We start from the raw sequence: 27,705 nt of genomic DNA, 5'->3' as shown, positions 1-27,705 counted from the left end.
AAATATCTATTATTAAACAGGGGTCAAGAGCATTACTTAAAGCAGTAAACACTAATCCTAGGAGTAGAATCAGAGCCTGCAGGTTCGGGGTCATCCCAGTAAAACCTTAAGGTTATAGATTATAGCTTTTATTTCTTCTGTAAACTGCTGAGAATAGAAGAGCTGTAAAAATGGTCTTGCAGCGTGCTCCGGCACTTGTAAATACTGTATCTGAAGGAATGAGATACAGACGTGGACAAGTTTAGTTCCTCCTCCTGATCTTCATTCTGGATTTGAAAGTTGATGCTGCCCTTGGTGAAAAAACGGTGCTGCAGGTGCTTGAATCATCACCGGTAACGGCGAAGGCTTCAGTTTTAATTTTTAATTAAAAAAGGACAGCACTTCCCAGCAGTCCAGTGTCCCCCACTAGCGTGATAGAGCATTGATTTAGTAATTCAGGGGAGAGTTGCTGATAGAGACTGAAATTCAGTAATGTAACCCCAATTCAGCAAAACTCTTCCCTGGCTTTAGTCAGAGGAGTTACTTCGGCAACATCAGTAGAAACGAAGCACTAGGAGTGTGTTGGCACCCACCTCTGGAGGTGGAGAGGCTCCCGTGGGTGTGTAGGACACGTGCTCATGTGTCTTTGTCCTCTATTACCTTATTCTGTGGTGCAATGGATGATCTCCATGAAGATCCACCACTCCCTGGTGAAACAGCACCTGCTCTGAGGACAACTCCAGGTTGCAGGATCATAGAATGGTTTGGGTTGGAAGGGACCTTAAAGATCATCCAGTTCCAGCCACCCTGCCCTGGGCAGGGACATGTCCCACCAGACCAGGTTGCTCAAAGCCCCATCCAACCTGGCCTTGAACCCCTCCAGGGATGGGGCAGCCACAGCTTCTCTGGGCAACCTGGGCCAGGCTCTCAGCACCCTCACAGCAAAGAAGTTCTTCCCCACATCTCATCTCCATCTCCCCTCTTTCAGCGTCAAACCCTTCCCCCTCGTCCTGTGGCTCCCCTCCCTGATCCAGAGTCCCTCCCCAGCTTTCCTGGAGCTCCTTGAGGGACTGGAAGGGGCTCAAAGGTCTCCCCGGAGCCTTCTCTTCTCCAGGCTGAACCCCCCCAACTCTCTCAGTTGAGATCATGGTGAAGTTCTTGATCCTGCACCCATGCAAGGCCAGTGAAGAGCTATTCCCTTCCCTAAATTAAAAATGTGATAGCTCTGGAAGCTCAGTGTGGCCAGGAATATCCGTAGATACAGAATACACATTTGATGCTTAAAAGGCTTCAAATTAATGAAATGTAAAATAATTCAGAGGCTAATCAGATAGAGGGAAAATCCAAATGATAATTAGGGACCTCATTAAAGCTGTGCTTCTTTGCAATAAACCATGGTTTCGCGGTGGGAGAGCAGATTCCTTCTGCAAGCTGGAGAACACCCTGAAGTGTGAGGCTAAGTGTTCGGTCATACCAAACCCGAGTGAGCTGCCGAGTCTGGCAAGGACTGGGGGACCAGTACACCCAGTCTCCTGCGCAAACTGGGGCTCATAGCACAACTAATTAGCCCGTTTCAAGAGGTGGGTTATGGCCCATCAGCACCAGAATGTGGTGCGGATCTGCATCAGTAGTTCGAGAAGGAAATCAAAGAGGCGATAAAGGTCTCTGGGGTGAACCGTGACATCGGTTAAAGAATTGGAAAAGAAGGAGAAAGAGCCTCTTTTATTTATTTAATGTATTTAATTTGTCAGAGAAGGTTATAGAGTGGTTTGATCATCGTCCGTAGAACAGACGGACTTTCTGCAAAGAACAGGAATATAATAATGGAGCCTTACAGTCTACCTGGCAGAGATGTGAAGAACATCTGCTGTTGAGAAAGGACAAATGTAGACTAGAAATAAGATAATACCTTTTTTTTTTTCCTTAAATGAGAATAATTAATCAGTAGAACAATGTACCAAGGGCCGTGGTGTATTTGTATCACTGGGAAAAAAGGCATGAGTTTCCTAAAATATAGACAGTAATTAAAGAAGTGATTAAGGGAAATCCTGTTCTGATTTATACGTTCGGTCGGACTAGAACATCGTGACATCCCCTCCTGGTGAATCTGATCCACATGCTCTCGTTTTCCCAGTGGTAAAATGACAGCGAGGTGTCAATCTCCTTCGCTGGGGTATTGCAAAGCCATTAATATCTGCAGGCGAAATGTGTCACAGCAATTAAACTATTATTACTTTTACATCAAAGGTTAAGGCAGCCGGAGGAGCTGAACCGCCTGTGACACTGGGTGACAGGAATTCTGCTTGCTCGATCCCTTCCGTCTTCGTTTGGGGTTTATTAACGGTGAGGTTCAGAAGCAGCGCGCTGAAGGAGATTATGCAGGCACAGAATAGACCTTCCTTCAGTCTGTTTAATTTATATCAGTTCCTGTAAATGTAACGTCTCTTATCCTGGGGAAGAACTGAGTGAAACATGGTGTTTTCTAAAAGGTAGAGGTTATTTTTCATTTATTCCCCCTTTTCTGGTTACTTTCAGCACTGTTTCAGGAGGCAGCATCCTCCGTGGGCTCAGATATGGAATTACCCTGGATGTGGGATGCGGGACTGGGCAGCGGGGGACACGTTGCCTTCATCTTGCCTTTTTTTCCCTCTCTATTTTGGTGGTTGCACACAGGAAATTTGGGGAAGGAGGGTTGTAGCCATGTCTGTAAGGCTATACCTGCAGGACAAGGCGGTTCTTCACCCCGTCTCATCCCGCCGGGTGGTACAAGAGCTTTCAGTTGCTTTAGTCCTGCCTTTGGGGTGAATTAATGGAAAACAAAGAGTTATGATTCTGGTTCCTGGAGCAGGCGACTTGGCTGCTATCAGGAGAGTAGCTGCCTGATTTATATTTTGGTGAAATACCTCAGTCACTTTTATTCCCGGTGACCTTGGTTTACTTAAAAACCATTTGACGTTTTTGCTTGCTAATCGAATTAGAGCTCGTCAAGTCCTTTCTCTTTGATCAAAACGCAGCTGCCTCACCCAGAGGGAAGGGGGAGGTGTATAATAAAGTGCCTGTAGCTACAAGGGCTGCTTCCGTCCCTTTAAACCTTCTTCCAGCCCCTTTCATCTACCTGCACTTCACTTCTAGCGCCCAGAAGAAAGGTCAACCCGTGCCGGAGCGGCCAGTGGAGAGGGAGGTTTGTGCTGGCTGCACCGAAAGCATCCTCAGCCTGTTCCGTAATTCATCTTCTGCCTTCGCTCGCGTTTGCATACCAAGTTGGCGGGTAGGATTGTCAACCAAAGAATCCAAAGTCACAGAATCACAGAATGATGCGGGGTTGGAAGGGACTTCTGGAGATCATCTAGTCCAACCCCCTGCCAAAGCAGGGCCACCCAGAGCAGGTTGCACAGGAACATGTCCAGGCGGGTTTGAAATGTCTCCAGAGAAGGAGACTCCACCACCTCTCTGGGCAGCCTCTTCCAGGACTCTGCCGCCCTCAAAGAGAAGAAGTCCCTCCTTGTGTTTAGGTGGAACTTCTTATGTTCCAGTTTGTGCCCATTCCCTCTTGTCCTGTCCCTGGGCACCACTGAAAAAAGCCTGGCCCCATCCTCCTGACACCCACCCTTGAAGTATTTATAGGCCTTGATCAGATCCCCCCTCAGGCTTCTCTTCTTCACACTCAAAAGCCCCAAGTCCCTCAGCCTTTCCTCATCAAGAGAGATGCTCCAGGCCCCTCATCATCTTTGTAGCCCTCTGCTGTCCCCTTTCCAGCAGTTCCCTGTCCTTCTTGAACTGGGGAGCCTGGCATATGCTTCTAGTTTTTAAACTAAGCAGAGCTTTTTGGATGCTTTCATTAAGACCTAGTGCTTCCTAGCTGTTAGCCTTATCTCTAGAAAGAAGATGAAATGACTTTTTATTTCTTTATTTAAAGGCTAGCATGGACAGACTTACATCAAAAATGACAGCTGTTGTTGCTCTGATGTCTAGGAGATGGAGAGGAGTATATTTTCCTTTGCGTTCTTAATGTGATAACCCGGCAGAGACCACCACGGCTCCCATGTGGTCCCAACTCTTCTTTAATTATAGGTGGAGGGGGGGATAAAACTCATAACATCATTTAAAAAGGTCTGGCTGGGCTGAGGAGCAGTTCCTCCTCAAAGGAGATGAGCCCTGAAGTTGAGGAGACAGGTAAATGAGGACTGGGAGAGCTCTGGCATAGAATCCTCTAGGTTGGAAGGGACCTTTAAGATCATCGAGTCCAACCATCAACCCAACACTGACAAAGCCACCACTAACCCGTGTCCCTCAGCACCACGTCTGCCCGGCTTTTAAATACCTTCAGGGATGGCGACTCCACCACTGCCGTGGGCATCACATCCTACTGCTGTCTCCTGCTGGGAGGATCTCAGAAGCCAGTAATTCCTCCTGAATTTTCCTGGGTTTTTAAAACAGAATTGGAAGTTTTGATTACTTTTTAGCAACAATTTCTTCGTCCTCTGCTCTACACAGCTTAGTTTGTGGAGCCTTTCACACGTGGTCCAAACCTTTCTTTTCCGAAATACTCATTCTGAGCATCTGACCTTGGTTTGTGTTAATAATTTTGTTGGAATAGGATAATTGAAAAATTTTTCTTATTTATTTACCAAATTTAGAGGATGCTTTCAAGGTGAAAGAGTGGTTTCCTTCTTCTTTTGGGGTGTGACGATGAGCCCGAGCAAGCTTCCATCCGCGTTCTGGACCTGACTGAGCCATTGAGTGAATCAAGGGATTCAATTCCCGATAGTTTTGTTTGGAAATTGTCTTGCTCAATTAAAACCACATTAGCCAGGAAAAGTTTCTAAAGGCGTCTTCTGGCAACTCCTAATTTGTTGTACTTTTTGGTGGGGTTTTTTTTCTGCTCTTCACACCTTTTTTTTATCTCCCTGGGGTCTCGTTTCCCCGGTCTGTTGCTATGAATATTGTTTATTGCCCTGGAATATTGTGGGAAAAATAGGGAAATGCTGCCAATAAGTGAAGGTTAATGGCGGGGACCTGCGGGGGGACCACCTTCCTTCTGCAGGGTATCCATTTCCTTTCCTGCAGGGAAATCCATGAAAGTTCTCTCTTCATGGGATGTTTTCCACCAAAGCTGCCTTGGAAAAGTATTGAAATTGTGAATAACGGCAAGAAAAAAAACCTTTATTAGAGACCAGGGCTGCTACAGAGAGGGTAATAAACTCATAAAGTGCTCCCCTCGCTTCTACTGTATTTTTATCTGTTTTCAACCTCTCCAATTTTCTTTCTGATGAGGTTACGGTGATTGCTTTTAACCTTAACGAGGAGCACTGGGGGAGGAGGAGAGCTGTATGGTGCGGGGTGGTGCTGCCTCATTAACCGACCCGCTGGCTAACGAGAGCCGGTCCCCACTACCCAGCGTGGGGCTGGCCTGGGGACCACCGGGCTCCTGCTCCGGTGGCATCAGCCTCAGCCGGTGCAAAAATATCATGGAAATGATATTTTCAGGGAAAAAGTCCAAAAATAAACTTAGGCAATCGGTACCATGAGGGGGCGGCTTTCTCTTCCAGCTAAAGAGGGGAGGGGAGTCTTAAATACACAGGAATCTCACAGGGACATCTATTAATTACACAGGCTTTTAATTATCTGTCACTGATACGTTACATGACCTTGAGCAAGTCATTTACTCTATGTGTGTGTGTGTATCTAGCTGTAAAATGCTTGTGAATTATTTAATGTCTACAAATTGCTTTGAGATCCCCAAATGAAATGCATTATAGTCGCAATTACAGAGTCCAATAGCGCGGTGGTGTCAGCCCCAATCTCGGCAAAGAGCTCCGGAAAAGAGCCATTCCCGAGCCTTAACCTGCCGTGGGAAATGGGGTGTAGCATCCAGGGCCCAGTCATTATTCTCTCTAACCATAAATATATATTTTTTTCGCGAGCAGGATGTGCAAGTGTGAAATTTTACCTCTTGCACAGATGCGTCGGGGGAAAAATTGTAGAATGCTCTTGTATTTTTGTTTTTCCCTTGGGTGCTGAGATGGAGGTTGGTGCGTGTGAGTTGTCGTGAGTTAACGCAGAGCCATTGCGTCTTGATTTTTTTATGAATGGAAAGAAAAAAACAAATATCACAGAATGACATGGGGTTGGAAGGGACCTCTGGAGATCATCTAGTCCAACCCCCTGCCAAAGCAGGGCCACCCAGAGCAGGTCCCACAGGAACGTGTTTAGGCGGGGTTGGAATGTCTCCAGAGAAGGAGACTCCACCACCTCTCTGGGCAGCCTCTTCCAGGGCTCTGCCACTCTCACAGGAAAGAAGTTCCTCCTCATGTTGAGATGGAACTTCTTAGGTTCAAGTTTGTGCCCATTTCCTCTTGTCCTGTCCCTGGGCACCACTGAAAAAAGACTGGCCCCATCCTCCTGACACCCACCCTTGAAGTATTTAGAGGCCTTGATCAGATCCCCCCTCAGGCTTCTCTTCTCCAGACTCAAAAGACTCAAGAAGGTCCCTCAGCCTTTCCTCATCAGAGAGATGCTCCAGGCCCCTCAGCATCTTTGTAGCCCTCTGCTGTCCCCTCTCCAGCAGTTCCCTGTCCTTCTTGAAGTGGGGAGCCCAGAACTGGTCCCAGTGCTCCAGCTGTGGCTTCCGCAGGGCAGAGCAGAGGGGGAGGATGACCTCCCTCCACCTGTTGGTCACATTCTTCCTGATATGCCCCCCAGGATGCTGTTGGCCTTCTTGGCCGCGAGGGCCCATTGTTGGCTCATGGTCACTCTGTTGTCCAGTAGGACGCCCAGGTCTTTTAAGGTCACTCTTAAGTATGCCTTAAAAGAACTTGAAAAGTAGCCCACATGGGTAAAATATTAAAAAAAAAATAAAAAATTATGGGGCTTATTGAGCTCTACCTGCAACTTCTCCCAACCTAATTTTCTCTTTCACGTTATTTACTCAGAATTTAGCTAATTGTGGGTATATCAGCCTTGGGAAAGGCTGCTCCGTGATGCATGTGTTCCCATTACACAGGCTTTGACAGAAATAACGTTAATGCATCTAAAGATGAAGTTTGACCCAATACGCAATTATGAAACGCTCGTTTGTTCCTAAGGCAGATGGTATGTGGTCAATAACTGTTGTCTGTACTATAAGTCATAAAGGCAGCAATAAAATAAAATCTTTAGGTGGTTATAAATTGACAGATATGGGTGACCTTAGTTTTCTCTTCCCGGGTTGTCCATTATCGGCGCGTTACATAAAAGGAACATTTATTTGCATCTTGCTTCCATCCAGACAAACCCACGCAGGAGCTGGAGCAGCATTTTTTTCCCTGTTCAGGGGTTTATTTCATTTTTTATCTGTTTTTTAACTCAGTGATCATACATGAAACAGTGGTGTTTCCTTTCTTGTGCCTAACTCCTTTACCAACAAGGAGAATACTTGTCTTTCACAAACTTTTGGATAAAATAGCTTTTTTAGTCTTACGATTACAGAATCACGGAATGATATGGAAAGAAAAAATGGGGTTGGAAGGGACCTCTGGAGATCATCTAGTCCAACCCCCTGCCAAAGCAGGTCCACCCAGACACAGGAACGTTTCCAGGTGGGGTTGGAATGTCTCCAGAGAAGGAGACTCCACCACCTCTCTGGGCAGCCTCCTCCAGGGCTCTGCCACCCTCACAGGAAAGAAGGTCCTCCTCATGTTGAGATGGAACTTCTTATGTTCCAGTTTGTGCCCATTTCCTCTTGTTCTGTCCCTGGGCACCACTGAAAAAAGACTGGCCCCATCCTCCTGACACCCACCCTTGAAGTATTTATAGGCCTTGATCAGATCCCCCCTCAGTCCTCTCTTCTCCAGACTCAAGAGACCCAAGTCCCTCAGCCTTTCCTCATCAGAGAGATGCTCCAGGCCCCTCTGGATTGATTTGAAAGCTTTATGGTCCTGACTCAGAAATTTGCAAAGAAATTTAAATTAATCCTTGAAGTATTGTAGTCTTATTTAATCTTCCCCATCCCTGGAGGGGTTCAAGGCCAGGTTGGACAGGGCTTTGAGCAACTTGGTCTGGTGGGAGGTGTCCCTGCCCAGGGCAGGGGGCTTGGAACTGGGTGGTCTTTAAGGTCCCTTTCATCCCAAACCATTCCATGATTATTATTTCTCTATGGTGCCCTATGAGGTGGTTGGCTTTTATTGCAGACCCGTAGGAATTATACAGACCGTACTCTACAGAACCTTGTAGATGAGTGAGCGGCCGCGTTCTTTACCCCGACCTTGAAACTTGCCCTCCCTTAATCTGGTTTTATTACTTAACGTTTTTAACCGTAGAGGTTTTTTCTGTGCGGCTGAACACGTCTAACGGCTGCATCTGTTCCTCGGTGCTGATGTGGCAGTACCCAGCAGCAGCCAGATGGATCCCAGCCATTTGCGCGGGGTCGTTACCAACCTTGCTGAACTCGTTAGGGCCTGGCTACCAGGAGGGCAATAAAGTGGGAGTTGTTATTAGCCACCTGATGACCGTACAAGCTTCCCCCCCAAAAAAATCCCAGGAGGTATTTTTTTTGCTGTTATTATGAGACACAGATTATGTTTGTGGCAAGTTTTTAAAACTAATTTTTAGGGAAAAAGCAAAATGATAGGAAGTGACAACATCTAGGAGGAAGAAGGATTTTGCGACGGGATTTTCTGGCTTGATTCTTTACATATTAATGAAATAATTGTTGTTGTGAATTACTAAAAAAGTCCTTTTTTTGTCAACCGCCTTTTTATACTCATATATTTTTGGGGTGCGGTGATGGAGCGAACCCTTCCTTCACCTCTGCCCCTGGGTGAAAACTTTACGGGTAATCTCATCCCTCCTGAGTTTTCATGGGATAACTCCATTTTGAACCAATACAGAGATAATTACAAGTTCTCCTTCCATAAACAGTGGCGCCTTTTCCTCTGCAATGGGCCGAGGGGCTTTTTATTTTTTATTTAAATAATATCAAGACTTTTAACAATTTGAGCGTAGCACAGGGCATCACGGCATCTCAGAAGGGTTTTTTGTTTTAGGAGATGGAAATGGGAGCAACATTAGGCTTTGCTTTTCAGTGTATTTTCTGGATGTAACGATGAAGAGTCTTTGTAATTATTTATAAAACCGGAATTGTATTTTTCCTTAAGCGGGTCATCAGTGCACTCGTTAATAGAAGTCCGTTCAGTAACATAGTGAAAATAAAATCTCTTAATTTGATTATTTATAATTTAACTAGTGCGGGAATGGAATACGCTGAGGAACGAGGATGTATTTTAGTTGGCTGCAGAAGGGGAGGTTCAAACTGATTAAAACACGTTTCTAATCCGTTCAGTCTCATCGGTGAGAACCCGGTGACTCCCAAAGCCCGGCGCGTCTTCTCCGCTTTTATCCCCGTGGGATCGCGAGGATGCGTCCTTTGAATTTTTGGTGGCTCGGTTCTTTTTCTCTTGGGAAGCATGAACTTCTGCTCTCGTGCAGTAATGCTATGAGCTGACCTTCATGCTGAGAACTAAAGAAGCATGAAAATAATGTAAATCATTAAATAAGACAAGCAGTACCTTTATTTAGGTGAAGAATGAAGTTTTACATAGAATAACAGCTTCATTTTTCTGTTATTTCTTCAAGGCTGATCTGAGGGGAAATATATATTGTCTTCCTGCCTGTCAGGCGTAGAGTTTAGACTAAGACAAGGATCCAGAGCTGTGCTAAGAGATAAGAAGATATTAATTTTAATCTACTGTATTTTGAAGACACGTTGGTGGAGTTTTAATTTTTATGCCTCACGCTCTTTCCAAAGGGTCGTGCGTGGTAACACCTTTTCTATTATTTCTTGTTGCAATAACAACTCAGATCCTGAATTAACAGGGAAGAGCAGGAAATACATAGATAAATGTATTAAAACATTTATGTTCATATAAAAATGTAATTCTCCTGTCCTTTTCAGACCTGGAGGAACTCCGTCGCCTTCGAGTTAGATTGTGCTGACTCCCCTTAAGGCAGACACAACCCAGCACGTTCACTTGACGCGACTTTATTTTAAACTCAGGATTTGTGCGCGTTAGCGGCGAAAAAGTACAAGGGGAATTATTATTTTTTTTTTTTTTTTAAAAGGATTTGGATCTCTTGAGATGACAAAGCCACCCCTTAAGTACATGCAATTGAAAGTCTTCCCATTGAGAAGGCTGACGGGGTTGGGCGCTTGCTGACAGCAGTTATCTTTCTTGGGTCAGGAGAAACACATTCCTTATTCAAACATGCAAAGGGAAGACACTTTGCATTAAGAAATGCTGACATTTCTCCCAGTTAAAATTGTTTCCTCTCATCGCAGGATCAGCTGTCAGCTCACAAAAAGGTAGCTCTAACAAACAGGGAGGTCATCCCAACGGGCAGCTCTCTAAACTAGCTGGAAGTGTTCCATTAGTCCCTGCGTCTCGGCTACAGGCTCGTTACAACCAATCTTTGACATTTTGGGGTAATAAATGCAGCCTGCTGGGGTCCTTCCAGGGAAAAGCCCATTTGTTGGAAGCTGGTGTTTGAGACCCGGCCCCACATCTGCTTTCCCGCGGCATCGCAGAATCCCCACGGGGCCTTTTGAGGAGCTCTTTAATGACGACGAGGAACGAGGATCTGCTTTGGTCCCGCCCGGCAAACAGGCCAGATTTCAGAGCACCTTCTTCATCTGAGTGACCTTCAGGCAAGGGAAAGACATAGAATTGTAGAATGGTTTGGATTGGAAGGGACCTTAAAGATCATCCAGTTCCAAGCCCCTGCCCTGGGCAGGGACACCTCCCACCAGACCAGGTTGCTCAAACCCCCCTCCAGCCTGGCCTTGAACCCCTCCAGGGATGGGGCAGCCACAGCTTCTCTGGGCAACCTGGGCTGGTGTTTCCCCAGTGCCAGGCCCATACGCAATAATTTACTTTTCAAAATTTACTTTTTTCTTGCATGATGGAAAACGAAGCTCTGTTCCTCTCCCAGAGGCCTTGGGGATCTGTTGGCACATGGATGAGTTATTTAATTTTGAATCTTGGAGCCTGTGACACCACGTGCTGCTGGGGGACAACCTCGGTAACCCCACCGAGCGCAGTTACTGTAGTGCAGAGAACTTTAAAGTGCTGTGTAAACTTCCATACCAAACCACTTACATGTGAAATGGCTCTTATCTTGTATTTCATTTAAGTTCTACCTTTGACATGAATAAAAAAAAATCCCCCCGAGTCAATAGGGTTGCACGCAGGGGTCTGTCCTAATCCTTTATCCAAAGATATTTAGCGAAGACGTTGATACTACTTGCTGATATGAATTCTGTTAAACCCCAAAATCTCAATGGACGTCTACTTTTATAGGTCTCCATTAACCTTTTGGGGTTTTTTCTCCCTTTTTTTGGTACAATATCTAGCATTGAATATCCTCAGTCTGCAACTGGGGCATTGTGATAGGGCTGGGTTAACGTGAAATAATGAAAACGAGTGTTCAGAAAAGTGTTTTCATCTGATGCGGAATAAGCGTAACCTTCTGAGATGTTATTTTAAATGATTTTTGTCTGAAGATAGAATTATAAAGCCAGGGCAAAGTACGATATCAGCATCCTGCAGTGCCAGGCTGTTCTGGAAAAATCTCACTAAACTCCCCCTTTCCAGCAATTCACAGAAAATTTCTAGGAAAAAAAAAAAATTCTATGAAACACGGTAAGTTTTTTTGGGGAAAAAAAGTCTGTATTTTCTTCAAGCCACTTTGATATTGCCGTAATATAATTAGAAGGAACAGGAAAACAGCACGTATCTCTATTTCCTTTGCAACCCTCCTCACCAGCCTTCTTCACATCTGCAGGCTTTTGAAATATTCAGGACTGAGAAAAAACCATACAGAGAGCAAAGATGGCAGTGCTAGACGATTATTGATATCTAAAATATTTATAGAATATATATTTGTAGTGCGTGACATCCTATGTGTGTATATATATATATATGCGCGTAGGTATTTCCCGTCTAAATGTCTTACATCTGTGTGCTTTAGTGTGTTACATTGTCCTTGTTTGTGGTGCCTTACCTGTACTTAATTCTGCATAATTTCCACTAAAGTAATTATGCAAATTACTCATTTTAATGGTGTCCTTAAGAAAAACCCAGGGCACACCTACCCCGCTGTAGGAAAGGTGGTTGTTAGTGTGTGGTAATTGTTAAACACAGAATGACAGAGTGATATGGGGTGGGAAGGGACCTCTGGAGATCATCTAGGCCAACCCCCTGCCAAAGCAGGGCCACCCACAGCAGGTCCCACAGGAACGTTTCCAGGCGGGTTTGGAATGTCTCCAGAGAAGGAGACTCCACCACCTCTATGGGCAGCCTCTTCCAGGGCTCTGCCGCCCTCACAGGAAAGAAGTTCCTCCTCATGTTTAGGTGGAACTTCTTATGTTCAAGTTAGTGCCCATTCCCTCTTGTCCTGTCCCTGGGCACCACTGAAAAAAGACTGGCCCCATCCTCCTGACACCCACCCTTGAAGTATTTACAGGCCTTGATCAGATCCCCCCTCAGTCTTCCCTTCTCCAGACCCAAGTCCCTCAGCCTTTCCTCATCAGAGAGATGCTCCAGGCCCCTCATCATCTTTGTAGCCCTCTGCTGTCCCCTCTCCAGCAGTTCCCTGTCCTTCTTGAACTGGGGAGCCCAGAACTGGTCCCAGTGTTCCAGCTGGGGCCTCCCCAGGGCAGAGCAGAGGGGGAGGATGACCTCCCTCCACCTGCTGGTCACCCTCTTCCTGATGCCCTCCCGGATGCCATTGGCCTTCTTGGCCACAAGGGCACATTGCTGGCTCATGGTCACTCTGTTGTCCAGTAGGACGCCCAGGTGTTTTTCCTCAGAGCTGCTCTCCAGCAGGTCAGCCCCAACCTTTACTGGTGCAGGGGGTGATGTATATTAATATTTTTATTATATTAATACAATAATTTTGGATGAAACTCAATGCACAGTTATGCATATACTGAACATAAAGCATAAAAAAAGCAAATATTAGGCTTTCTACCAGTGTAGAAAAATGCCAGGAATTAAAAAGAGAAATGGGGGAGAGGAGGCAACTGGGGTCAGGGTCCTGGAGCCTGTGCGTTGTGAAGAATAACTGGCAGGTAAGTATGAATTACGGGGTCTATAAATTAATTGCAGGTTTGTGACGACAGCGCCATAAAGCACACTAATGAAGATTGAGTAATTTATGATCGCGTCAGTGCTCTGAAAAGTTCTGTGGTTTGTAAACTACATAGAAACTGGTGGCTTTATGCGAGTTTGTTAGATAAATTATTCTGGGACCATAGTATTAAAAAAAAAAAAGTGTTAAAAATTACCACATGAACGTGATTCCATCTTAATTTTTTTTTCTTTGGGTTTTTCTTGTTTCTTTTTCCTTCAGCCATTAATATCAACGCTGATTCTTCATAACTTGACCACGAAATTCTCTCTTTTTGTATATCTCTAGCATAAGCAACGATATTTTTTAAAACCTCTTCGGACAGCAGCCGAGTTATTGGTGTTTTCCTCCTGAATGATGCTTTATTTAAAAATAATCTGTAAAATTTCCTGTATTTTGGCTGCGTGGGTCTGGAGCCCCTGATTTAACGTCTCTCAAGAAGAACCCGACGCGGAGCGATGCTGATCCAACCGCGCGCAGCCCTCTGAGCCCTTTCCGTAGGAAATTAGGCAGCTAAGTTAATCAGGACACCTCATCAGTTTTAATTTGCACGCGTAGGGTTTGATCCGAACCGGATTGGGAGCTTCTGGGTATCCTAAATTATTCAATATATGGTAAAAAAAAGGCCCGATGTGGAAGAGGAACGGAGAAGGTGGCGTGTGAGAGCAGCGCTGGAGGGGCCCGGGGCAGATGCTTATTTCAGTGTAGGTAATAATTTAGCTCAAAAGCAGAAACAACAGCTAAAAATCAAGAAAACGCTGACATAAAACCTTCGCAGTCTTACTTTGATCTGCTTGGCTTTATGCATTATACCCAGTTTTTAAATAAAAGAATCTCATTTCAAAAGTGCACGCCGGTTTGGAGAGCGCCCAGGATTAATTGGGAGCGTGTGATTGAGGTTGGTGACGATGTCTAGGACTCTGCCCTCATCTGTTTCGTACCAAACCTGGAAACTCTGTTGTCCGTAAGGCAAAAAAAAAAAAGGAATTTTTTTAGTTAGGGTGATGAAATGCAAACCCTGAAGAACAAAATTTTGTCTGTGTATCTGCCATATTATTCTAACCAGACATGGGTTTGGTCGCTTACAGCATATATTGCAACTTTTATCCTTATTTTCTGCATCCCCAATGAGAATTTTTGGTCCAATGTGCAAAAGAAATAACATAAATATATTGGGTACCATCTAAGAAATTGCTCTAAATCGTAACAAACTGCACAAGAAGAATAAGGGGGTACTTTGCCCCCACTCCGGCTGGTGGCACCTCTTAGTGTCCAACTCCTACCAGTTCAAAAACATTTGTGGATCATGAAGGTATCGTAGAAACAGGAGGAAAAAAAAACCACTGGGAAGTGAATCCTGAAATCATGAAGCCGTGTACTAAATAGGGTGCTTGAAAATTGAACGCTGAATGGTTCTTTGGGCAAGCGGGGTCCTCCTGGAGCCCCGAGGGAGCTGCGAAAAACCAGGATTTGATGGTGGAATTGAGGAGGACACTATAAATCCTAAAAAACCTGGGATCCAAGCTAAGGATGCGAGGGCAACCTCGACTCTTAATTTTCTTACCTTCTGTGCAATTGATTTTATCATTTTCACCTTCTTTTAATTTAGAAGCTGGTTTGTTTTTTTTTTTAACATTCTGGCTTTATAAATATTATAATCAAACACCGGGAACGATGGCTCGAGAAATGCGATTGGATTTTGTGTCTCAAATGAGAAGTCATGGATGGTACTTAGAAATGAATCTGCGGGGGAGTTGGACTAGATGATCTTTATGGTCCCTTCCAACTCTAAAAATTCAGTAAAATTCAGTGAAATTCTGGCTCTCTGGCAGCGACGGATATTCAGACCAGAGACTCATTGTTTCCCGAGACCTGGGAATTTTCCTGATAAAATAGACCTGGGTTCCTGAGTTCTTGCGTGTGTTTTTCAGTACGATGCTGAGGGGGTGTGTGTGGCTCATTAGAAATATGATGTTATTAACAGTTTTCCTCCAATTGCTAATTTCCATCATCCTAGTAGTACAATAATGATGAAATTAAATTAAATTAGCATATCATATAGCATACTGAAAACCTCTGAATACATTACAGTAATACAAGGCAACAGATAATTGCTGGCTTAATAAGAATTCATTTTCAGCAAAGATAATTCAACCTTTTTCTTCTTCCGATCGCGTGGGACAGGTTTCCTTCTTATTGATTATCTCCTCATCTTCTCTAAACCCAGTCCAGAAGAGCTCCTTGGTTCTATCAAAGTGTCTCTGCTTTAAATAATTTGAATTTTGTAGCATTTATCAGTGGATTTGTCTTGTACCTGTAGGTGTCGGTCCGTGCGTTGACTTGTAGGACCTTGCTACGTAGGAGGTTGGCATCTAATCCTTTGAAATGACCGAGATTTTATTACCTCTCTACTCGCTTAGTGAGAATTATATCTGTATTTTGTTATACATAAATCTTACATGTCTTCTAAATTGAGGTTTTAATTTTTTCATTTGGGAAAAAACCACATTAACATCAACTGTTTAAGTGTATTTTCTAGGATAAATGTTTTCCCTGGTATTTAATCTTTAATAGGCTCTGGGTTAATGAAAGTAATTTGAATTACAGATATATTTTCTGTTTATGTCTAATATTTTTTAGGCTCATTGAAATGATTTACTTGCTAAGCCTTAATTTATTTCCGCTCCCTGCCACTTTCATTTCCCACCCCCCCCTCTTTTTTTGCAGTCCCGCCGTGGTTTTTAATTCGCCCTTCAAATCTTTATGCCTACGAGAGTATGGACATTGAGTTTGAATGCGCCGTGGCTGGTAAACCTGTGCCTACGGTGGAGTGGATCAAGAATGGAGAAGTCGTCATCCCTAGCGACTATTTTCAGATAGTGGTAATTATCTGCCTTATACTTATTAGAATATATGTATTTTTTTTTACTAAGCTGTGAAATATATTCTGATATTCCATCCAATAACTTAATAAATTTATGAATTGGATGAAGACAAAATTTCTGCTGCCTCTTAAAACAAATACTGCGTTGAGGAGTGTTAGGTCGAGTACATTGACATTGTCTCCAAGTTGTAGAGCTGAAACTGGGCTTTCCATGGAGCAGTAACGATGTCCATTCATGCGCTGAGCTTCTGTTCCTAATACTGTTTACCACGTGTTAATGGCTTCCCTTCTCCTTGTCCCTTGTGAACACAAATAATAGATTTCTTCTCCAAGGAAGTTGTTCTCTAACACAAGGGGTTAAAAATGATAAGGGTCATTGGACGTAATTATGACTTAATTACAGCTTTTCAAGGAGCATTATAGAATCATAGAATCACTTAGGTTGGAAGGGACCTTCAAGATTATCTAGTCCAACCATCAACCTAACTCTGACAAAAAAAACCCATCACTAAACCATCACCCAGCACCATGTCAGCCTGTCTTTTGAACACCTCCAGGGATGGTGCCTCAACCACTTCCCTGGGCAGCCCATTCCAAGGCTTGATGACCCTTTCAGTGTAAATATTTTCCCTAATATCCATCCTAAACCTCCCCTGGTGCAACTTGAGGCCGTTTCCTCTAGTCCTGTTGCCTGTTCCTTGGGAGAAGAGACCGACCCCCCCCGGCTACACCCTCCTTTCAGGGAGCTGTAGAGAGCAATAAGGTCCCCCCTTCAGCCTCCTTTTCTCCAGGCTGAACACCCCCAGCTCCCTCAGCCGCTCCTCACAAGACTTGTGCTCCAGACCCCTCACCAGCTCCGTTGCCCTTCATCATTGTGCACCCTCCCCAAAATAACATCCCCATCCAGGACTCCAACCTCTTTTAGTTTAAATATCACTATAATATAGGCTGTCTTTTCTGAAAGGGTAGATCTAGGTGGCCCCTCCTGAAAGCAGCATCACGTGTAGATGACAAAACCGAGGCATTGGGGACCCTCCTTGGAAGCTTCAGCCACTGTGAAGATGTCCTTAGGCCACGAGGTGTGGCTTGGTTCAGCGCCTTGTAATTTTTCACCTTGTAACAGATAATATTGATTATCATCACGTCTTTAATGACAAAAAAAAAGGTTGTTTCTGATGTGGTTTTCAAAAATCCAGTCTTTTTTTTTTTTTTTTTCATCATGGTTTATTAGAAGCAGCCAGAAGCTGTCCAAGGAAAAGACACCTCTATTGCTATGATGGTTGTGTGGTGGAAAATGATTTCATTTAATAGTTAATGGAAGGCATATTTCAGCCAGAGGTTATCCCTCACTTGAGATATTTTACCCACCTTAATTGGCTGCCTCTTTTGCTAAGGGAAGTTTAAAGTTAAATCTGTTTCGGATGAAGTAGGCGTAGAGTGACCTTTTCTGAAGGATCTCCAGGCCTCGAGCCACGAGGAGGGTTTGACCTTCACAACAGCCTTTGTTCAAAGATGCAGAGTTGAAAGTTCTTTTAAATCTTCCCCTGCAGCAAAGGGCCGAGATAAAATTCAAAGCTCTACTCGAGTGATTGCTGGAATTTGGAGCTTAAATCTCCAGAAGGGTGCGGGATGGACTCCGTGCAAAAAAAGGGGGATTCACCGCTGGGCTGGGGGCACCTTCGAACAAAACGCAAAGACCACAAAGTGTCAAGAGATTCCTGATGAAAGGGCTTATGGTTACAGCCCTCTGAGGACCAGGGCTATTTGCGCTGGAGCCGAGATTACATCCATAGTACTTTGTTTCTCAGAAAGGTTTTATAATCCACATTTGCTTTGGATGGTGTTTTTTCTAATTAATTCTCTCCATTTCCTTTCTTTTTTCTTCCGCTCTCTCTCCAGGGTGGCAGCAACTTAAGGATTCTGGGCTTGGTAAAGTCAGATGAAGGTTTTTATCAGTGCGTAGCTGAAAACGAAGCTGGAAACGCACAGGCCAGTGCACAGCTAATCATCCCAGAGCCTGGTAAGATGCAAAGGACACACAGAATTGTAGATGTAATTAATGCTATTAACATAAAAATCCCAAATGAGCAGCTACTATTCTTTACTCCCTCTTACTTATCCAGCTGGCTGTAGTTAAAAGCGTGTCCAGGCTATCAGATAATATGAGGAATTTTGTTCACTGGGGCAATTGCAAATGCTGGCCTTGTCCTAGAAATGACTCGAGGCCAACGAAAGCTGCAGGAGAAGCCAACGGCAACGTCTTGCCATCTATTGGTGGGCTTTATCCTGCTGAATTACGAGAAGTCCATAAGTAATAGAGAATTATATCGTGCATAATTTTGTGTTAAGCTGTCGTAGAATGTTTGTCTCGGGGAAAGGGAAAGAGAAGAAAAAGAACGTAAGAGGAAGAACAGTTCTTCAGTGGGATATCAAGTGCAGCCAACCATTGAGATCAGAAGGTTTGTGTCTATGTTCAGGAAGGGTGAATATTTTTATTTTATTGCTCTGAAATTAATAGGTGGCCTACAAGAAAGCTGGGGAGGGACTCCTGATCAGGGTGGGGAGCCATAGCATGAGGGGGAACGGTTTTATGCTGAAAGAGGGGAGATTGAGATGAGATCTGGGGAAGAACATCTTTGCTGTGAGGGTGGTGAGACCCTGGCCCAGGTTGCCCAGAGAAGCTGTGGCTGCCCCATCCCTGGAGAGGTTCAAGGCCAGGTTGGAGGGGGCTTGGAGCAACCTGGTCTGGTGGGAGGTGTCCCTGCCCATGGCAGGGGTTTGGAATTGGATGGTCCTTAAGGTCCCTTCCAACCCAAACCATGCGATGACTCTGTGACTGCACTGTGCAGCAGCAGAAGTATTTACTGCTTTATGAGTTTTTAAGTAACAGAAAGATGTCTTCATCTTAAGCTCGATGATATGTAAAACATGGATAAAAGCCTTTCAAAGTTTGTGGGTTGTAAATGATTAATGACCTGCACTGGGCTGCAGGTTACGCGCGATACTTCTCATTGTAAGCTGAGAACAGGAGACTATGCTGAAGTGTTATTCGTGCTCCAATTTGGACTGGGAAGAGCAGAATCTTGGTAGCCCACAGATACTCGGTCAAGACAGCCCTACTGAGATCAATTAACCAGCCTGACAGCTCGTACCGTAGAATTTATTTGGGAAATCCTTTGAAAAGTTTCCACACAGCATCAGTGTGAAGTTTTTAAAGCTTTGCCAAAAATCTGGCTTTCTGGAAGTACAGAAATAAGCATGGCCGTGGTCCAGGTTCTTGTGAGCTGCAGTAATTTGACTCTTAAGGACTCCTGGCTGAAGACTGAGCAGTAATGTTTGCTGAGATCCGTCAAAGCTGACTCTTGTAAGCTCTTGTGTAACCAGCAGTATCATCCAGAGTGGTTCCAGGCCAGGGACGTTGACATTACCAGATGGCCATAGCTGAGATCATTTGGTAGACAGAAGTGAGGAGTAAGCACCGCTGAAAGCCACAGGTCCCCAGTGTGCCAAGTCCCCTCCATGTAAATACTCAAGGCAAAGGAAAACGGGAACAGGGCTGAGGTTTCTCTCTCTGTTTTCTGCCTTGGCCCCAAATCTATGGCTGAACATGGATTTTGGACATCTTTGAAGCTCACCTCCCTCTTATTCCTTTTCCCTTGTGATTCAGCGTCTCCTTTATAAGCCCGTTCTCTTTCTTTTCTCTCCACTGCCTGAAAGCAGCTCCAGTAGCAACTGGGGAATTGGCAGAGACCTCTCAGCCCCTCTCTCCCCTGGATTCTCGTGCTGCAGACAGTTTGCAGCCGTGAAACTTGGCAGCAGGAGATGCGGGAGGGGGGTAAATGGAGATGTAGCGTCCATAGAGTCATTATAATTATCCTCCTCTTGCTATTGTGACCCTCTATCCTGAGCTCCCTCTTCACCCAGGGCTAATTAACGAACTGAGGTTGACGGGTGGGTGTCGGGGATCAAGAGGCGGATATTTATTTGGGTTCCCACCTCAGTACGTGCCCTCCACCCTGGATCTCGCCAGCTGAGGGTTTCCCTCTGTGCAGTCACCAGAGGTGACGATGAGGTTATCTTCCCTCGGGGACGAATGTGAAAATGAGAAGAGGCTTAGAAACTAGATGTCACTGGCAGAAAAAATGTCTGTGTGATCTGGAGGAGGGCTGGCTGTGTTGAGAGGGACATCGTCTGGCTCAAAACCAACCTACTCCTGGGATGAGAGGGACGTGGTCCCGCTCAAAACCAACCTACTCCTGGGATGAGAGGGACACAGTCCTGCTCAAAACCAACCTACTCCTGGGATGAGAGGGACGTGGTCCCGCTCAAAACCAACCTACTCCTGGGATGAGAGGGACAGGGTCCCGCTCAAAACCAACCTACTCCTGGGATGAGAGGGACACAGTCCTGCTCAAAACCAACCTACTCCTGGGATGAGAGGGACGTGGTCCCGCTCAAAACCAACCTACTCCTGGGATGAGAGGGACAGGGTCCCGCTCAAAACCAACCTACTCCTGGGATGAGAGGGACACAGTCCTGCTCAAAACCAACCTACTCCTGGGATGAGAGGGACACAGTCGTGCTCAAAACCAACCTACTGCTGGGGTGAGAGGGACATTGTCCCGCTCAAAACCAACCTACTCCTGGGATGAGAGGGACGTGGTCCCGCTCAAAACCAACCTACTCCACTTCAGATCTCGCCATGGGGAGATACAGAGTTGTTTTGCCTTTATTTTTGGTCTTCTTTCTGCTTTCTTTAAAGCTGAATCCCTCATTCAGCTCATGCATTCAGGTTGTGTTTACACGCCTGAAGCTCTGGAGGAACCAGGCCACCTCCTGCTGGAGTAGGGTTTAATCCGGTGCTCGGATCATCCGCGGGGAAAACGGGGTAACTCACTGCTGGTCCCGGTTAGTCATTCCCAAGTGAAATGCTGTCAGTGAATTTTACGCCCTGTATTGGTGTTTATTGTGTTTGGCGTTGGATTAAAATTAAAATAGGAGAAAATGAAAAGAAAATCCTAAAGAGCTACGGGGACACCATTGTAAACTGTCTCCATTTCCCTTTTTAAGTGATGGATTACTTTTTTTCTGGCTATTTAATCAGATCTTCAAACAATGCGGCTCCCGATTCCTCGGAGATGAAGGGGAGGGCCGGCCCGTGCAGATGGTGGAGAAGCCAGCTCTAAATACAAATGAAGCGGTGGGACCGGCCGCGGCGGGAGGAACGTACCCCCCGCTGCTTTGAATTGCGTTGGGGCCATGCTCAGCACGTGTCCGGTGCTCAGCTTGGGCTCCGTGGGGGCACCGCCGAGTAGCCACGGTTTGGCCGGGGAGGGGGGCTCTGATGTGGGCTACCCCCTGCCGGGGGCTGGCTACGACCCAGCAGAGCCCGCATTTGCTGTCGGTGTGTTTTTATGAGACCACAAAGAAGGTTCGATATATTCATTAATAGCTGTCATCCCTTTCTGGAGCCATTAATGGGGCATTAAGGGGTATAAACAGACACATATTAAAGGTGTGAAGTCTGAGCTTCCTTTTTCTGAAAGCCGGGGTTAAATAAACCCTTCATTAAACTAATAATGACTTTACCCCAGTAGTGATTTCTACCCCAAAATTACATCAGAGTGAAAGAATCAGGTTTTTTTGGTTTTGGGGGATTCACAAGACTACAGATGGTTTTCCCTTTTATTAATTGCGAATCATTTGGACCATCCAGTGGGGTTAAAAAGAGTTGTTGATGTACTTTTGAGGGGTTTTGAAAGCTTTATTCGGATAGAAAGGTAAAATGAGTCCGATTGCTCCTACGACCGTTGTGTAGATTCACACCCATCGCTGACCACCATTAACCGAGGAACCCGAAGCAGCAGCCCCTAAGTTGGCATCCAAACCAGGTATAACTGAGCTCACATTGAGACCAAATCTACCCCTCGCAAAGGCTGCGCTGCTTAAATTGGAATTAGACGCTTAGAGAAATGAAAAGTGAAAGCCAAAGGGGCTGGGAGCTCCCGCGGATAATAGCTGCCGCTTTTAGTATTCCGGATGTAGCCATTGGATGCTCAAAACTCTTCCGATAACGTGTTGCTCAGACTGTAAAAAGCCAACGAGCTCCCGGAGAAAGATAAAATTTCTGTCCTATTTAGCGGGGATTATGGCTGAGGAGGCCCGGTACTTACCAGGGCATTATGAACTAGAGGAAAATAAGCGATGGTTGATGCTCTGCAAGACAGGCATTAGTCAATAAATCAAAGTACATTTGTGGATGCCAGCACCCTTAGGGAAAAAAAGGCGCTTGGGATTGTTTCTTTTTCTTTTTTCCTTTCTTTCCCATTAACAACCTTAATGTTCCCCTCTTAGGAAGAGATTTCTCGCCAGTTTATAACAAGGGGAAAAAAACCCGCAGCTTTAAATGCTTCTTGTTTCTTTGCAAAACAAAACAATAAATGAACCAGATTTAAGGCCCTTTCAGGTCTCTCATCATCTCCAATTCCCACATTGGCTCCCTCTATTTCTGCTCCCTTACTCTGCCAAAGGGTGATGGACTTTATACGGTCTATGGGAATGTGTGATCCTAGGAAGCAGGTACCAGAAATCAAGCCTGCAATATATAGTTCTGGTTACGCGTAGCGGAAAACAAATTCTCAGCAAGAAAAAGGCAGATGAAAGAGATCTCAGCCGACTGTCGTATTTTTATAGCTGTATAAAACCTGTTATTTGCACACCTAGAAAATGAATAGAGAGCGGCGTGGTGGTGAGTGATGGACGTGCATAACTTCGGATGAGGCGAGCATCCCAGAGGAAAATCTTCCTATAAAGAACTCCCAGACAGTTATTTGCTTTATGCTGGTGGCTTCTCACAGATCCCTCCTTCAGAGAGTCACGAGATGCTGGGGGGGGGGATTGTTTTATTCTAGCAGGTGAAAGATCCGATAAAGCCAGCCTTGAAATAACCAACTTGTGTATACGGTAGGATAATTATTAGCTGCGTTCCTGCAATAAATCCCTGGCTGGACAGATCTTTGGCTTAGGGAGAGACCCTCTCCCAGAGACCGGTGAAAGTGCTGTATTTCAGTCTTCGCTCTTGGCATTGTAAGCGGTAGGTGGTTCGGCAAAAGGAGCAGCAAAGCGATAGCCCTAGGGGGAAGGGTTTGACCCTGAAAGAGGGGAGATTGAGATGAGATCTGGGGAAGAACTTCTTTGCTGTGAGGGTGGTGAGAGCCTGGCCCAGGTTGCCCAGAGAAGCTGTGGCTGCCCCATCCCTGGAGGGGTTCAAGGGCAGGTTGGAGGGGGCTTGGAGCAACCTGGTCTGGTAGGAGGTGTCCCAGCCCAGGGCAGGGGGTTGGAACTAGATGATCCTGAAGGTCCCTTCCAACCCAAAGCAGTCTATGATTCTATGAAAGAAGACCATCTCTTAAATGGCAAAACTAACTAGTACTTGGGCTCTTTGTGCTGCCACACAAGGAGGAGTAGCAGGTGGTAGGACAAGAGGAAATGGCCTCAAGTTGCACCAGGGGAGGTTTAGGATGAATATTTGGAAAAAGTTCTTCCCCGAAAGGGTTGTCAAGCATTGGAAGTGGTGGAGTCGCCATCCCTGGAGGTATTTAAAAGCCAGGCAGACATGGTGCTGAGGTACATGGGTTAGTGGTGGCTTTGTCAGTGTTGCGTTGATGGTTGGACTTGATGATCTTAAAGGTCCCATCCAACCTAGACCATTCTATGATGCTATGATACAACACCAGAATTATTTGAGGAAGGGATTGCATGTCCATCCACGGATGATCTCCAGATATTTGAGGATGTCTAAAGACAGATGTTGCAGGGAGACGGGGCAGGGTGCAGAGAACTGAAGCTTGTGGGTGGCCTGGTCCTCAATGGCAGGTCCCCCTCGAGTGGGTGTTTGAGCCCCGGAGCCACTTTCTGTGGCGTTCACTTGGTCGTTTTTGTCATGTACTTGTTTCTTTTTAATTCCTCTACTTACAAGTTGTGTAGCTCCTTCTCATGTCAGCTTTTCAGCTTAACAGCGACCAGATTTAACATCTTTGCATGCGCCAGATCTTTGCAAAGACTTTGCATTTCTTTATAATAAGACTGAGATGATTGGGAAACCCGTGAATTACTTTTTCCTTGCCAAAGAAACAGTGGTTGACTCAATTTTCAAAAACCTTCCTTTCTCTCGGAGTTCCTCCTACAAAAACATTTCCTGAGGCACCATTTCCCTTCCTTTTATTATTGTAAGTATTATTTAGTATTATTTATAATTAATTATTATTTATAATTATGGTATAGTGTTATTTATAATTATTTCCCTATTAAAAAAACAACCATGAAACAAAATCCATCTCTGTGCTAAGAAACTGAGCTTATATTGGCATTAAAAGTTCAGAAAAACTAGTCTGAAATAAACCCCATGATTTCAAATATCAGGGAAAACAGGGGGTTTATTGTAACAATTGGTAGAAGTGAAAAAATAGCGAGAAGGAATGCTCTTTATCGGGAATTTTAAAAAAGAGGTTGAGCAGACATATCTGTGTGCTAATAATCCCCATCCTGCCTTCGCAGAGGAAGCTGGGATGTGCTGTCTCTTCCGTCTGCTCTTTATGCCCTGAATTAAAAATAGCAAATTTGGCAGAGCCGCTTCGCTTTGTGTAGGCAGAGACAGAGCAGAAGAAAGAAGGGCGAGACTATTCCAAGATCCCACTCATAAATTTCAGAGTAGAATACATATATATATATATTTTTATTATTTTTTTCCTCTAACTCAGAGAATGGTAGTTCTACTGGGATGTGAAAATGTGTTTATTTTTTTAAGGCTTATTTAAGCTCGTGGTTCAGCTTATACTCACTATATGGACTTCTTTTAAATAAAAGAGGGTGGGGGAAAGTTCCTGCCCTGGACCGGGGACCCTTCGCATGGCCTTGCCCATGTTGCCAGGTGGCTTTTGGCTAGAAAACTGGTGCGTGGCTCCAAGGGAGAGACAGGAGATGGTGTGTGGTGTCACCTTCCATCCCACGCAGTTCTCCAGCACCTTCTGAGCAGATTTAGCACCTTCAAAGCCTGCTTTTACCTGCAGGAGAGTTTCCCCTGACGTATCAACCACAAAAGAGCCTGATGCCCAGGGATGGGGAGAAGAACAACCTCCTGAACCAGAGCATCAGGATCTTTTGTGTTGGAACAAGAGATTTAACGTCCCTGGTTTGGTATGCACAGCAGATAAGCTGCTCACATTTATTACCTTGCATAAGCAGTAATAATCATGATAATAGTAAGAATAAATTTTTGGTTTTATGCCTTTATGGTGGTCTTTGCCATAATATTATGACACCGTATGGGGGATTTATAACAGACGTATGCAAAAATGCAAAATCAGCAGAATATTTTTCTAGTTAAAAAAAAGTTGGTATAGAAAGACCATCCTAAAGCCAGCAGAGGTGCTTAGAAGGCACCTCTGGATAGACTCACTGCAAGAGGTTATCTTGGAATATTTTTGGGGCTTCCATCTTTACATGTCTTTAAGAACAGGTTAGGTCAACATCTGCTGGTTGGGGATATTTTTAATCTCTCCATGGGGTGTAGGAAAGGATTAGTTGGGTTCATGAGATCATGTCTGGTTCTGCATCCATTGATATAGTGAATATGCTGGAAACTTTGGAGTGGAAACTTTGGATTCTGGGAAGATGTGGTTAGAGAGGCTTGATCTTGTCGTTAAAATAATGATATGGAAATGGGTGGCTTTGTTTTGTAAGAGCTGTAGTGGTTTAAAGACCTGGCGGCTGGGTTTCTACACCACCACAGTCTTCAGTGAAGCTCAGGAGATGAGTTTCAGTGCTGGAGTCACTCTGCTTTCTCCCAACTGACGGAGGCTGCGGTGCAGGCAAGATCTTGAACATCTGGACAGTTGGGGAGGAATTCAGCCCCTTGGTCCAGGGGGAAAAGGGATGGAGAGTGTGGTGAGACCAGGAGATGGTCAGAAGTAGGATGTCTCTCCTTGTTGTTGGATGTGTCGCCATGAAATGTCAGGTATTCTGGGGTGAGATTCTCTTTAGCTGTGCTGGAGCTGTGTTGCTGTGTGTGAAAGACCTGGGGAAGGTGAACAGGAGAAGGTTTTGCAGACACCTTCAACAGGAGAGAAGAGAGCAGCCCAAAATCAACGGTCCTGTCATAAGTAGGAGAGATGTCCTTGTAGCTTTGACAAATCTGAGAGTCGTTCAGGTGAGCTCCTGGGTGGAATGGAAGTATTTGAGGAGCTCTCATGCCTTTATCATAGTCAACAGTAGATGAGTGTGGGAGTGGAAGATTGAAATTTTAGAAGATATTTTTGAAGTTACCTTAGTCATCTAAGTTGTCCCTTAGACACCTAAGAACATCCGTGCTTCCTGAATCTGAGGGTTGGCCATAGGCTGAGATCCTTCTGCCCTTGTTTCCAGGGAAATATCCGTGGCCTGAGGCTCAACAATGTAGTATTAAGTCGTTAGGGGGCTCTGCTGGACTTTGACGCTTGTGAGGGCACAGATTTCTTCTTTTGAACCACCTCTAAAGAAGGAATTGGGGGAAAAATGTGGAGAAAAGCCTCAGTGAGGAAAGACCAGCCCCTAAGCTGCTAGTTTGACCCTGGTGTGACAAGGGGTTTGCCCCAAACCTCCCAGTATCTCACTGGGATGCCCACTGATTGAATGAATTCAAGAATATTTGCCTGTTTATCACAAGCGTCCTAAAAATAAGTACTTTAGAAAGCGGGAGGTGTGGTCACGGGGAGATGGTTTAGTGGTGGACTGGGCAGCGCTGGGTTAATGGTTGGACTCAATGATCTTAAAGGTCTTTTCCAGCCTAAACGACTCTATGATTCTATGATACATATTCTGTAGCTGGACGCTGGCGAGGCATTTAAGTCATTTAAGAGTTGTTGACCTCTCTACAGCTCGTGTCCTTCTAAGCCTTGTTCATTTGGCCGTCTAGAGGTGGGTGTTCCACCTCTGGGACTTGACAAGCCAGAGAGCGCTGAATTTTTAACGCAACTCCTCTCTTTGTCGTTATTTTCCCCCCTTTTTGCAGGTGCTCATTTATTTTTTTTTTTTTACTTTTCCCTAAACCGTAACAGTTTCTTTTAGAAGCGTAGATGAAGTTACACTGCAGAGCTCAGGATTAATAAGGTCAGGAGATGCAGCGTCTGCCGTCCCCGGCGCTGATGGGTTTTTTTATTTGGAGCGCGGTACCTTGTCACCTTCCCAGCAGAAACCCATTTGCTGAGCTGCCGTTCGAGCCAGGATAAGAAAGGGTAAGAAATAAGCTGCATGGGTTTAGTTTAGGAGGAAACAGCAAATTCATCTCGGGGCGCGTTTGTCGGTGATATTAACTTTGGGTCTTTGCTCCCCGAGGGGAAAGATTTAGGGATAATAACCCCTAATAATGTAGATTTTCGCATGGTTCTGTTGAGGAAATTGCCAGGTATTATATTGATTTGAATAAAAGATGCTGAGCTTTGTCACCCCTGGGTGCGTGTGTTTGTGGGTGCTCTCCTGGGTGCAAAAAGTGTCTTTTTCGGTGTTGCTGAAGAAGGAAGAACTAAAAGAGGAAGGGCAAACTTTGGCTCTTGGCCACCTGGACTAAAATCCATTTAGTTCACCCTGCCCAAGCCTCGTTAGAGCGTTAAATATAAACTAAATAGTTTAATGTGGATTTATGT

General features: G+C 45.0%; 1 protein-coding gene across 1 annotated transcript in view; it reads left to right on the top strand.

Moving 5' to 3' along the window:
• LOC141476887 (netrin receptor DCC) overlaps positions 1–27,705 on the top strand; it is a 579,965-nt gene that overhangs the window by 345,793 nt on the left and 206,467 nt on the right. Inside the window, exons 6-7 of the mRNA XM_074165768.1 lie at positions 15,871–16,025; positions 17,927–18,047. Of these exons, the coding sequence (XP_074021869.1) occupies positions 15,871–16,025; positions 17,927–18,047 (276 nt within the window). The remainder of the gene's footprint in view (positions 1–15,870; positions 16,026–17,926; positions 18,048–27,705) is intronic.

Source organism: Numenius arquata, chromosome Z (assembly GCF_964106895.1).
Source record: "Numenius arquata chromosome Z, bNumArq3.hap1.1, whole genome shotgun sequence".
Taxonomy (NCBI): domain Eukaryota; kingdom Metazoa; phylum Chordata; class Aves; order Charadriiformes; family Scolopacidae; genus Numenius; species Numenius arquata.
Note: the sequence above shows the minus strand (reverse complement) of the source record. Positions and strands in the feature narration are given on the sequence as shown.